General features: G+C 47.7%; 1 protein-coding gene across 1 annotated transcript in view; it reads right to left on the reverse strand.

Annotated features, from left to right (window-relative positions):
- tbc1d13 (TBC1 domain family, member 13) overlaps positions 1-12,990 on the reverse strand; it is a 112,991-nt gene that overhangs the window by 20,403 nt on the left and 79,598 nt on the right. The window contains exons 9-10 of the mRNA XM_056290625.1: positions 12,396-12,606; positions 366-529 (exon numbers count right to left, since the gene is read on the reverse strand). Coding sequence (XP_056146600.1) covers positions 366-529; positions 12,396-12,606 — 375 coding nt within the window. The remainder of the gene's footprint in view (positions 1-365; positions 530-12,395; positions 12,607-12,990) is intronic.

The following is a 12,990-nucleotide window of genomic DNA, read 5'->3' on the forward strand; positions in this document are numbered from 1 at the left end:
ATGTCTCCACGATTGATCATCTCTTGGGAAACTGAGCAAATGTATGGAGAAGAACACCAGTGACCAAAACAATAAAAAACACAGGAAAACAATAGGTGTTTAGCCTACTGTTAGACTTCTGCTGGTTTAACCCTAAATGTGAACTTCACGTATACATACTTCATTCTGCACTAGTCTTCTAGTTTCCCACAATCAGTCAAGGGGTTCTCGTATCCCTTACTATGCATAATTACCATTTGTGCTTTTGGCTGCCAAGCTACATATATGAAAACAGTTAAGAGACAGTCTAAAACCTTCTAGTTGCCTTGACTGCAGAGGCAGAGTCAGCTAAAACTCAGCATCAAGGGTCAGGTTAGGTTCCTTACCAACTTGAGATAGAGCTCCAAATCTTTGTCCTTCAGCATGGAAAAGACACTCTCCATCTTGTAGATGATGCCACACTGAGAGTCATCCAGGCTCTTAATGAAGTTGTCTCTGTTCTCTGACATCAAGTTGGTGAAACAGAAGAACGTATCTGCTTCAGCATGCTCTGAAAGAAAAAGCATTCAATCATCACAGAGGAATCCATTCACACACACACATTAACTAATCATTTTTACCAATCCTTTCATTTGATTGGATTGATTTTTAGGAACAAACATTTTAACTACATTTTTTGTGTATAGCCTTAATTTTTTATGGTTAATCTACTTGAATAGTTGATAACATTCATCAAATGAAATTCCTTGTTTGTATATACAGTGCTGCTTGAAAGTGTGTGAACCCTCCAGACAGGGTCACTGTTTTTGTAAAAAAAAAACATTAAGACAAGCTTATTACACATACATCCAAATCCCAATTTGTAAAGCACACCTTCCAAATAATGGACACACACACAAAAACATATATTTTCATTATTTAATTCAACAAAGGTGGTTTATTTCACAAAAACTGAAAATTTAACATGTGCAAAAGTATGTGAACCCTTGTATAAGTAGCTTGTGGCTCCTCCTTTTGCAGCCATTACTTCAACCAAACGTCTTCTGTAACCACTAACCAGTCTCTCGCATCTGCTTATGGGGATTTTTGCCCACTCCTCCTTGCAGAACTCCGCCAGTTGAGAGAGGTTGGAGAGACATCTGGTATGTACCAACTTCTTCAGGTCTCGCCACAACATTTCAATTGGATTAAGGTCCGGACTTTGACTGGGCCAATCCAGAGTACGAATCCTCTTTCTCTGAAGCCATTCCTTTGTAGTTTTGCTGGAATGCTTTGGGTCATTGTCTTGTTGCATAATCCATTTTCGTCCCAGCTTCAACTCCCTGACTGATGGCAGGAGATTCTGATCAAGAATTTGTTGATATGCCAGAGAATTCATGGTTCCTTGGATAATATGGAGTCGTCCAGGTCCAGAAGCAGAAAAGCAGCCCCAGACCTTCACATTTCCACCACCATGCTTCACTGTTGGGAGGAGGTTCTTTTCTTCATATGCAGTGTTGGCTTTTCTCCAAACATGTTGGTTTTGATTGTGACCAAATATTCTATTTTGGACTCGTCTGTCCAGAGAATGGACTTCCAGAAGGCCTCTGGTTTGTCCAAGTGCTCTCTGGCAAAGTTGAAATGGGCAGCTTTGTTCTTTTTTGAGAGCAGAGGCTTCCTTCTAGCAACCCTCCCATGAATGTCACGGCTGTTCAATTTTCGTCTGATTGTAGACGCATGCACATTTGTCCCAGATGCTACCAGAGAGGTCTGCAACTCTCTAGAGGTGATGTGTGGGTTGGCCTTTACCGGATTTATTATTTTTCTGGTGCTTCTGGGTGATAGTTTTGGTGGGCGTCCACTTCTAGGCAGAGTTGCTGTCATGTTGAAGGCCCTCCATTTGTAAATTATTTGTCTTACAGTGGATGGATGGAGCTGGAATCTTTTGGAGATGGTCTTATAGCCCTCCCCAGACTGATGGGCTGTCACTACCCTCTTCTTCATGTCCTCGGATATCTCCTTTGCTCTCGGCATTGTTGATTTGTATGGGACCACAGTGGTTTGGTTGGTTTCCTCTCTCTTTTAATTAGTGCAGGCCAAACCCTTTCCCAAGGATGTCTCATTTCATTGGTCTGCTTAAATGATTAATTAAGCACCCAAATGTGTTTCACCCGAGTCTGTTACCTGCTTGACTTAACCAATACAGCTGGGGGTTCACTTAATTTTGCACATACACTAATTCCATGTTTCATGTAGTTTTTGGGCTACTTAAGCAAGTCCCACTAAACAAGTACATGAAATTGATAAACATTTTTCTGACATTTCATACATAAAAACTGGTGATGATAAAATAAGAAAATCATGGTAAAACAACAGAAACATCTAAACTGCTCAAGGGGTTCACATACTTTCAAGCAGCACTGTATGTGACGATGGCTTCTTTTTGTGCCACAGCCAGGGGCAGACACCCCATGAATGTTGTATTGTTAGTGGTATGTGGGCAATAAAGCATACACTGATGAGTCAAAACATTATGACCACCTGCCTAATATGACCACCTGCCTTATATGCTGTAGGTGTGCTACCAAAACAGTGCTGACCCACCAAGGCATGGACTCTAAAAGACCCCTGAAGTTTTCCTGTGGTATCTGGCACCAAAACATTAGCAGCAGATCCTTCAACTCCTGTAAGTTGCGAGGTAGAGCCACCGGGTTCAGACTTGTCGGTTCAGCACATCCCACAGATCCTCAATTGGATTGAAATCTGGGGAATTTGGAGGCCAGGGCAACACCTTCAACACTTCATCATGTTCCTCAAACCCACCCCAAACAATGTATGCAGTGTGGCAGGGTGCATTATCCTGCTGAAAGGCCACTGCCATCAGGGAATACCATTGCCATTAAGGGGTTTACCTGGTCTGCAACGGTGTTTAGGAAGGTGGCACATGTCAAATAGCCAGCCACATAAACGGCCGGAACCAGGGCTTCCTAACAGAATATTGATCAGAGCATCACACTCTCTACAAAGGCTTCTCGTCTTACCACAGTGCATCCTGGGGCCATCACTTCCCCAGGTAAAAGGCACAGATGTACACGGCCATCCACTTGATCTAAAAGAAAACGGGACTTATTCGACCAGGTGACCTTCTTCCACTGCTCCACGGTCCAGTTCCCATGACAGCTTGCCCATTGTAGATGCTTTAGACAGTGGACAGGGGTCATCATGGACAATCTGACTGGTCTGCAGCACGCAACCCCATATGCAGCAGAGTGCGATGCATTGTGAGTTGTGACACATTCCTCCCATAACCATCATTACATTTTTTTGTGACTTGTGCCACAGTAGATCTTCTGTTGGTTTGGACCAGACGAGTAGCCTTCGTTGCTCTCGCGCCTTGGGTGCCCAACTCGCTGTCGCCAGATTGTGGTTTGTCCATTCTCGGACGACTGTCGATAGGTACTCACTACTGCTGACTGAGAGCGTCCCACAAGCCTTGCTGTTTCAGATATGCTCTAACCCAGTTCTCGACCCAGTCATAACAATGTGGCCCTTACCAAAGTCCCTCAGGTCTTTATTCGTGCCCATTTCCCCTGCATCCAATACGCTGACTACGAGAACTGATTGTTCGCTTACCATTTAATTCACCTAAACATGTGCTCTTATCTGGAGCAGTTCGGATTCATCTGTGAGTGGTGATAATGTTTTGGCTCATCAGTGTATTACAGGCACTTGAATCATGACATACTATCAGGTAGCTAACATGAAAAAAGTGAGAGGCATTCTCTCGCCCCAGAATGCCCCTTAGCATATTTGCATACATCAGCTAACACCACATCTCCACTTTTAAGTATACCAAAATAACATTTTTATTTACTCAGGCCTTTTACAGAACATAGCCATAAACTTAAATGTTTATCGCACCACTTTTATAGCAAGACCGCCCCTAAATTAGAAGAAGACACATCTGCTGCCCCTTGATGACCTTGTGTGGATCATACAGGGTTAACATGGGTGTGTGTGACAGCTCCTCTTTCAGGCTTCTTTAGTTTGATCATCTTCCCAGAATTAGTGGTTCTTCTTTGGGCGTAAGTCTCTGAAAGGTTTGTCTTTCTCAGCTAGCTGTTGGATGAACTTTCCTAGCAGGTTCAACAGTCACAGGAATCTACACAACTTGCTTATATTAGTTAGCTGGGCCATCTCTCTGCTGCTGTTTTGACTGGGTCTGATTTAACTCTTGCCTCTGAGATAATGCAGCCTGGGAATTTTAACTTCCTTTCTTGGCATGTCACATTTCTCTATATTGAGGGTTATTGTTACGTATCACGAATGAAGACCAGAGGCCAGTGTAGCAAAACCCAAAGGACAGACAGACACTGAGCACCGAGAAAACCCGAAGGCGATTTTAATGCAGGAAAATAAACAACACTGCCACAGAGACGATAACAGGGGAATCTCAGGTGGGGGTTGTTGTGACGATGTGCGTGCGCCTGGCTACCAAAGTCCGAATCCGTGGAGCGAGGGGTTGTCCGAGGAAGTCCGGGTCCGAGATCCAAGAAGTCAAGTCCAAAGGGAGGGGTCCAGGGAGAGAGATGCGGCAGGAGATCGCTGGAGAGGTCCAGGAAAAACGTGATAGTCGCTGGGGACGAGGAGCGAGGGAGACACGGGGAGCCGTGGAAGTAGTGGAGGGAGGGTCTTGAAGGAAACAAAAACAGCGAGACGAAACACAAAAAAACAGGAACATATGAGTTAGATACTGAGGAACAAAACAACAGCGTGGGAATAGGCACGAGAAAAGGTTAAGCAGGAAATCACTGGAATAGCCTTGTCAGAGCTTTACCGCAGGGTTCAGTACATCGAAAGCACAGAGAGGCGTTCTGGGAGACTTCTTGTAGATGGCTGCTTGATTGCCGCAGGTGGGCCTGATAGATGATGGCAAACAGCTGGTGCAGTGCAGCACTCATTTCCTCAGAGTGCGAATTGAGCGCTCGGATGTTTCCGGCACGTCCGAGCTGGGGGAGTGGCTTGAACATGCCGGGGAGGCAGCTCGGGGTGGTGTAACCACAACAGGATCCCCCCTCCTAAGGGAGACACCGGGCGACCGTCCGATGGCATTGGGATGGGCCCGATAGAACTCCTTCAGGAGTGCTGGGTCGGCCAGGTAGGTACCCAGCTGCGATCTTCGGGCCCGTAACCAACCCAGTCCATCAGGTAATGGTAACCCCGGCCCTGGCAGCGAACGGCGAGCAGTCGGTTGACGTCCCAGACCAAATCGCCACTGTGAAGGACCCTGGGAGGTAGAGGAGCTTGAACAGGGGGAGACAAGGGGCTGGAGGCTACCGGTTTGAAGTGAGAGATATGAAACACAGGATGGATCTTAAGTGAGGCAGGGAGGAGGAGATGTACCACGGAGGGCTTGGTGATGTGGTCAGCAGTGTAGGGACTGACATAGCGAGGGGCCAGCTTCCAGGAGAGTGTCAAGAGGGGGAGGTCCCGGGCCAGCAGCAACACCCTCTTGCCAAGACAATAGGCCGGGGCTGGCACTCTCCGCCGGTTGGTGCTGCGTTGGGACCGCTCTGTGGCCCGCAATATAGTGGGAAACCAAGGGGGTTGGTAACCAAGGGAGCGCTCAAAGGGGGACAAACTGGTAGCAGAACTCTCCATGGTATTCAGGGAATACTTCACCCAGGGTAGATGCTTGCTCCAGGAGGCGGGTTGCTGGTGGTGATGCAACGCAAGGCCGCATCCATGGCTTGGTTGGCCCGCTCTGCCTAGTCTGGGGGTGGTATCCGGAGGAGAGACTGACCGTGGCCCCAATCCACTTACAGAAGGCTTGCCACACCTTAGATGTGAACTGGGGACCACGGTCGGAGACTATGTCCTGAGGGATCCCATGGAGACGGATAATATGGGAGACGAGGAGGTCCGCCATCTCAGCCACAGAGGGGAGCTTGGGAAGGGCGACAAAATGGACAGCCTTAGAGAACCAGTCAACAATGGTCAAGATAGTATCATTACCAGTCACGAAGTCCAAGGCGATGTGTGACCAAGGTCGACCGGGACAGGGAGACGGCGCAGGAACATTGGGTAGCATTACTGCGGGCAAAGGTGGGGCAGGCGACCACGAACTCTTTCATGTCCGCCTCCATAGTGGGCCACTAGAAGCGTCTGCGGATGAGGGCCACCATCCGGTGAAAGCTGGGATGACAGGCGAACCAGCTGGAATGCCCTGACTCCAGTACGTGGGACCGGATGGTGGACGGCACAAATACGCGATTCCGGGGTCCATTGCCTGGGTCGGGCTGGGCGTGCTAAGCTCTTCTCACCACCGATTCCATAGCCCAGGTGGCGGCACCCACCACCCGGGCTGGGGGAAGGATGGTGTCAGGGGGGTCCGGTGCGTCAGGGGGCCCCTCTGGAAACAGACGGGAGAGGGAGTGTGCCCTGACGTTCTTGGAACCCGGGCAGTAGGTGAGGCCGGCTGAAAAAGAGCCCAGTGCGCCTGCCGGGGGTTAAGCCTCTTTGCCATTTGCATGTAGGTCAGATTCTTGTGGTCTGACCACACAACGAACGGCTGCTTCACTCCCTCCAACCAGGGCCTCCAAACCTCCAGGGCGACATGGACAGCCAGCAACTCCCTGTCGCTGTTGTCATAATTCCTCTCTGATGGGCTGAAACACCGGGAGAGGAAGGCGCATGGGTGGACTCTCTGGTCCTCCTCTGACCGCTGGGAGAGGACAGCTCCGATGTCCGTGTCTGACGCATCCACCTCCACGTTGAACTGCTTGGACGAGTCAGGGTGAGTGAGCACCAGAGCTGTCGTAAACAGTCCCTTCAAGGCCGATAAAGTGGCCTCCACCTCCGGGGTCCAAGAGAAGGGGCGGAGGGTGGAGGTTAGTGCCATGAGGGGGGAGGCCACTCAGCTGAATCCACTGATGAAGCACCGATAAAAATTGGCGAACCCGAGGAAGTGCTGGAGTTGTGCCCTGTCGGTAGCCCGCGCCCATTCCTCCACCGCTCAGATCTTCCTGGGGTCAGTGTGGGTGTACCCCTTCTCCACAATGTGGCCGAGAAATTCCTTGGAGGCGGAGTGGAACATGCACTTCTCAGGCTTCACGGACAGCCTGTTCTCCAGCAGCCATTTGAGGACCAGGCAGACGTGCTGGTAGTGTTCCTCCTCTGTCCTGGAGAACACGAGGATGTAGTCCAGGTACACCACCACAAATGTGTTTAGCATGTCCCGCAACACGTCATTGACCAGCGCTTGGAAGACGGCCGGGGCATTGATGAGGCCAAAGGGCATGACGAGGTACTCGAAATGCCCTACGTGCGTGTTGAAGGCCGTCTTCCATTCGTCACCCTCCCTAATATTCACCAAATGGTACACACTGCATAGATCTAATTTAGTGAACACCGTGGCGTAAGTGAGTGGCTCAAAAGTGGAACTAATAAGGGGAAGTGGATACTTATTTTTAACATTGATACCATTTAACTGACGATAATCTATACAGGGACTCATGCTGCCATCCTTCTTCGCCACAAAAAAGAAGCAAACTGCAACCGGGGACGACGAGGGCCTTATGATTCCTGAGGCCAGGGAAAGTGATTTCTTATCCCAGGTGAGAGTGACGGGAAACAACCGCTTGTGCTCCTTTTTGGACTGGGGCAGGGTGGTCAAGTTCATTTGGACACTTCCCACTAGTGAGTCTGCTGTTTGTGGGCGAGTCGGGCAGGCTCGGATGTAATGGCCCGACTTCCCACGGTAGAGGCAGAGTTCACGCATCTTTTGCTCCCGCTCCTCCAGTGGAAGCCGTGATCGACCCAACTGCAACCGTTGGTCCATTCTTTCAACGAGCTCGTTGAAGATCTCTAACAATGAGATCCTTGATGGAATCGTATCGTTGAGCACCCTCCTGTGCGCGCTCTTAAGCACTGTGTCGTCCCACCCACTTATAGCCGCCAGTATCCTAACCTCCGGGGTGTAGTCTGCCACTGACCTAGCTCCCTGCTGGATAGAATGGAGGCGGCCAGCTGCGTCCTCCCCGTTCGTTGGGTGGTCGAACATTAAACGAAATTCGCATTATAGTTGGTGGAGAACGGTTCGTGATGGTCAACCGCCGCCATTGCCCAACTGAGGGTTCTGCCAGTCAACAGGGATATCACTAGGGCTACCTTAGCCTCCCCCGTCCTATACCTGGCTAGTTGGTGTTTGAACAGGAGCTCACACTGACCGAGAAAACCTCTGCACTGCTCGAACTCCCCACCGAAGGCTTTAGGACAGGGGAGGTTAGGCTCAACACGGGGCTCATGATACAGTCGACTGAAGGGAGGCTCGGAGGGACTGGGAGCTGGAGCTGAGCTGGGGCCAGAGACTGGGGTCAGAGGGTCAGAGCAGGATGATCGCTGATCTTGGACACTGCCACTGTCAGAGCAGCGATCTGCACGAAGAGTGAAGCAAGGGTGCTTGCCGAGGTACACGAGTTAGCCTGGAGCCCGCTGATTTCTCCAGTGATCTGGGAGAAGGCAGCGCTAAGCTCAGAATGGAGTTGGATGAGTTGAGTGCTGTGGTCCTTTACCACTGCCTCGAGAGCTATAGGGTTCTGGGGATTAGGGGCTATATAGCTGCCTGAGCAACCATCTGCCCCTCGGGTTTGCTTTGGCTCATTCTGGCTTCGAGGTTCTGTTACGTATCATGAATGAAGACCAGAGGCCAGTGTACCGAAACCCAAAGGACAGACAGACAGAGCACCGAGAAAACCCGAAAGCGATTTTAATGCAGGAAAATAAACAACACTGCCACAGGGATGATAACAGCGGAATCTCAGGTGGGGGTTGTTGTGACGATGTGCGTGCGCCTGACTACCAAAGTCCGAATCCGTAGAGCGAGGGGTTGTCCGAGGAAGTCCAAGTCCGAGATCCAGGAAGTCATGTCCAAAGGGAGGGGTCTAGGGAGAGCGACGCGGAGAGAGATCAATGGAGAGGTCCGGGGAAAACGTGATGGTCACTGGGGACGAGGAGCGAGGGAGACGCGGGGAGACGTGGAAGTTGCGGAGGGAGGGTCTTGAGGGAAACAAAAACAGCGAGACAAAACACAAAAAAACAGGAACACAGGAGTTAGATACTGAGAAACAAAACAACAGCGAGGCGTTCTGGGAGGCTTCTTGTAGAGGGCTGCCTGATTGCTGCAGGTGTGCCTGATAGATGATGGCAAACACCTGGTGCAGCAGAGCGCTCATCTCCTCAGAGGGCGAACAGAGCACTCGGATGTTTCCAGAACGTCCGAGCTGGGGGAGTGGCCTGAACGTGCCGGGGAGGCAGCTTGGGGCGGTGTAACCACAACAGGTTATGCCTGCATTCTTGATCTTCATCAAGACAGCATGAAGACAGGAATCAGGCTCTTCCTGTGAGCACGTCCAGATCAATGTGTCATCCACATGGCAAACTACACCCTCCAGACCCTTCATTGACATCGGCAACCATCCTGTTATGGAAATGTTCGGGAGCCGAAGTGATACCAAACGGTAACCAGTTAAAGTAGAAATGCCCAAATGGTGTGATGAAGGTCGTTAGCTTAGCTGACTCCTCTGCTAGTGGTGAAAGCCACTAGCAGCCACTAGCCACTTTCACCTTTTTTCTCCCAGAAGCCCATGTTAGTGTCAAGCTTGCTAAAGATGCAAGCATCAGCTCACAAACTAAGAGTCCATTCGACAGGAAGAAGTATGAGCTATTCTCTACACACTGATTCATTTTGCTTTGTGAGATCGACATAAATGTAGGGGTCAGCTTTCTTTTTAGGGACATACCATACCTGAGAACCAATCAGTGGGCTCCTCCAGTCTGCTGATGACCCCGATTCTCTCCATACGTTACAGTTTTCTCTTAACGTTGGGCATTAATGGAAGGGGAACCCATTGCAGAGTCGTTAGTGAGAACGACACCGTGTAATGTTTCAGTTTGATGGTGTTTGACTGCTGTGTAAGACCAAGACCACTGCACAGCTTTGGATATCTTTCATTACCTCTATGCTGACGCTGTCAAGTCGAGCAACTAGCTCGAGCTTAGTGATGGCAGGTTTGTCTAGTAACAGTGTGTACAAGCCTCTGATTACATACACTTCCTATTGTATGCATTTGTTTGCTTTCTGTAGCACTATCATTGAGACCCCCACATCTAATGGGGTGCATCCTAGTCCAAATATGGGTTTCTTTGAATTCTCCGGCATTGGCCTGTTGCTTTTGAAGACTGCATTTGAATACAAAATTTGGTATACATCGTATACATTCAGATAAAAGGAGTTTTTAAGCGTAAATAAAGTAGACTGCAGTGTGTGACATATCCATGGTTTTAAATTTTTGCAACTTAAATTATCCATTGTAGATCCAAAGGAGTTGAATCAAGTGCAACTGAACTTGGTATATATCGTCACAACAACCCCCACCTGAGATTCATCCATTGTAGATGACGAGGCGGAAGTTTACAACCCATAAACTGGAACGATAGATTTACACACTTAAAACTGTCAGTATAAAGTACACAGCTTTTACTCATCATATGTACACTACCGTTCAAAAGTTTGGGATCACATTGAAATGTCCATATTTTTGAAGGAAAAGCACTGTACTGTTCAATGAAGATAACTTTAAACTAGTCTTAACTTTAAAGAAATACACTCTATACATTGCTAATGTGGTAAATGACTATTCTAGCTGCAAATGTCTGGTTTTTGGTGCAATATCTACATAGGTGTATAGAGGCCCATTTCAAGCAACTATCACTCCAGTGTTCTAATGGTACAATGTGTTTGCTCATTGGCTCAGAAGGCTAATTGATGATTAGAAAACCCTTGTGCAATCATGTTCACACATCTGAAAACAGTTTAGCTCGTTACAGAAGCTACAAAACTGACCTTCCTTTGAGCAGATTGAGTTTCTGGAGCATCACATTTGTGGGGTCAATTAAACGCTCAAAATGGCCAGAAAAAGAGAACTTTCATCTGAAACTCGACAGTCTATTCTTGTTCTTAGAAATGAAGGCTATTCCATGCGAGAAATTGCTAAGAAATTGAAGATTTCCTACACCGGTGTGTACTACTCCCTTCAGAGGACAGCACAAACAGGCTCTAACCAGAGTAGAAAAAGAAGTGGGAGGCCGCGTTGCACAACTGAGCAAGAAGATAAGTACATTAGAGTCTCTAGTTTGAGAAACAGACGCCTCACAGGTCCCCAACTGGCATCTTCATTAAATAGTACCCGCAAAACACCAGTGTCAACATCTACAGTGAAGAGGCGGCTGCGGGATTCTGGGCTTCAGGGCAGAGTGGCAAAGAAAAAGCCATATCTGAGACTGACCAATAAAAGAAAAAGATTAAGATGGGCAAAAGAACACAGACATTGGACAGAGGAAGACTGGAAAAAAGTGTTGTGGACGGATGAATCCAAGTTTGAGGTGTTTGGATCACAAAGAAGAACGTTTGTGAGACGCAGAACAAATGAAAAGATGCTGGAAGAATGCCTGACGCCATCTGTTAAGCATGGTGGAGGTAATGTGATGGTCTGGGGTTGCTTTGGTGCTGGTAAGGTGGGAGATTTGTCCAGGGTAAAAGGGATTCTGAATAAGGAAGGCTATCACTCCATTTTGCAACGCCATGCCATACCCAGTGGACAGCGCCTGATTGGAGCCAATTTCATCCTACAACAGGACAATGACCCTAAACACACCTCCAAATTGTGCAAGAACTATTTAGAGCAGAAGCAGGCAGCTGGTATTCTATCGGTAATGGAGTGGCCAGCGCAGTCACCAGATCTGAACCCCATTGAGCTGTTGTGGGAGCAGCTTGACCGTATGGTACGCAAGAAGTGCCCATCCAACCAATCCAACTTGTGGGAGCTGCTTCTGGAAGCGTGGGGTGCAATTTCTCCAGATTACCTCAACAAATTAACAGCTAGAATGCCAAAGGTCTGCAATGCAGTAATTGCTGCAAATGGAGGATTCTTTGACGAAAGCAAAGTTTGATGTAAAAAAAATCTTATTTCAAATACAAATCATTATTTCTAACCTTGTCAATGTCTTGACTCTATTTTCTATTCATTTCACAACATATGGTGGTGAATAAGTGTGACTTTTCATGGAAAACACAAAATTGTTTGGGTGATCCCAAACTTTTGAACGGTAGTGTATATATATATATATATATATATATATATATATATGTGTGTGTGTGTGTGTATATATATGTGTATATATATATATATATATATGTGTGTGTGTGTGTGTATATGTGTGTGTATATATATATATATATATATATATATATATATATATATATATATATATTCATTTCACAACATATGGTGGTGAATAAGTGTGACTTTTCATGGAAAACACAAAATTGTTTGGGTGATCCCAAACTTTTGAACGGTAGTGTACATTTTTGCACTAACCTTTCCATTGGTCATTTGGATCCGTGGCAAAGGTATAATAAATTGGTCCAACAATTTCGTTCATGCCCTGTACATAGGAGATGCCAGGGTTGAGTTTGGCATAGATGAAGAGGACACGCTCCACTACTTCCCAGTGTGCTTCACTCCCACTGGGCAGAACTTCATACTCATTTGATGGATACAGGTTCAAAGATCTTGCAGGGGAGCTCACCTGAGAAGTGCAGGTAGAGAAAAAAACAATGGCTAAACAACTGAATTCACCCACATATCTGAGGGCATCTTTTTGCAAGGAATCCTGTGAGCCAGACAACAAGGTCTTGATCTCTCCTCAGTGATCCCCTGAATATGCAAGAATTTTAGTTATACTACTGACACATTTTATTATTTATTTCCTTCTTTATTTATTTATATATTTGGATCCCCCCCCCTTTCTCCCGGTCGCTGCGCCACCCCCTCTGCCGATCCTGGGAGAGCTGCAGAGTACCATATGCCTCCTCCGATACATGTGGAGTCACCAGCCGCTTCTTATCACCTCACAGTGAGGAGTTTCAGCATAGGGACGTATCACGTGGGAGGATCACACTCTTCCCCCAGT

This window comes from Lampris incognitus, chromosome 12, assembly GCF_029633865.1.
Source record: "Lampris incognitus isolate fLamInc1 chromosome 12, fLamInc1.hap2, whole genome shotgun sequence".
Classification (NCBI taxonomy): Eukaryota; Metazoa; Chordata; class Actinopteri; order Lampriformes; family Lampridae; genus Lampris; species Lampris incognitus.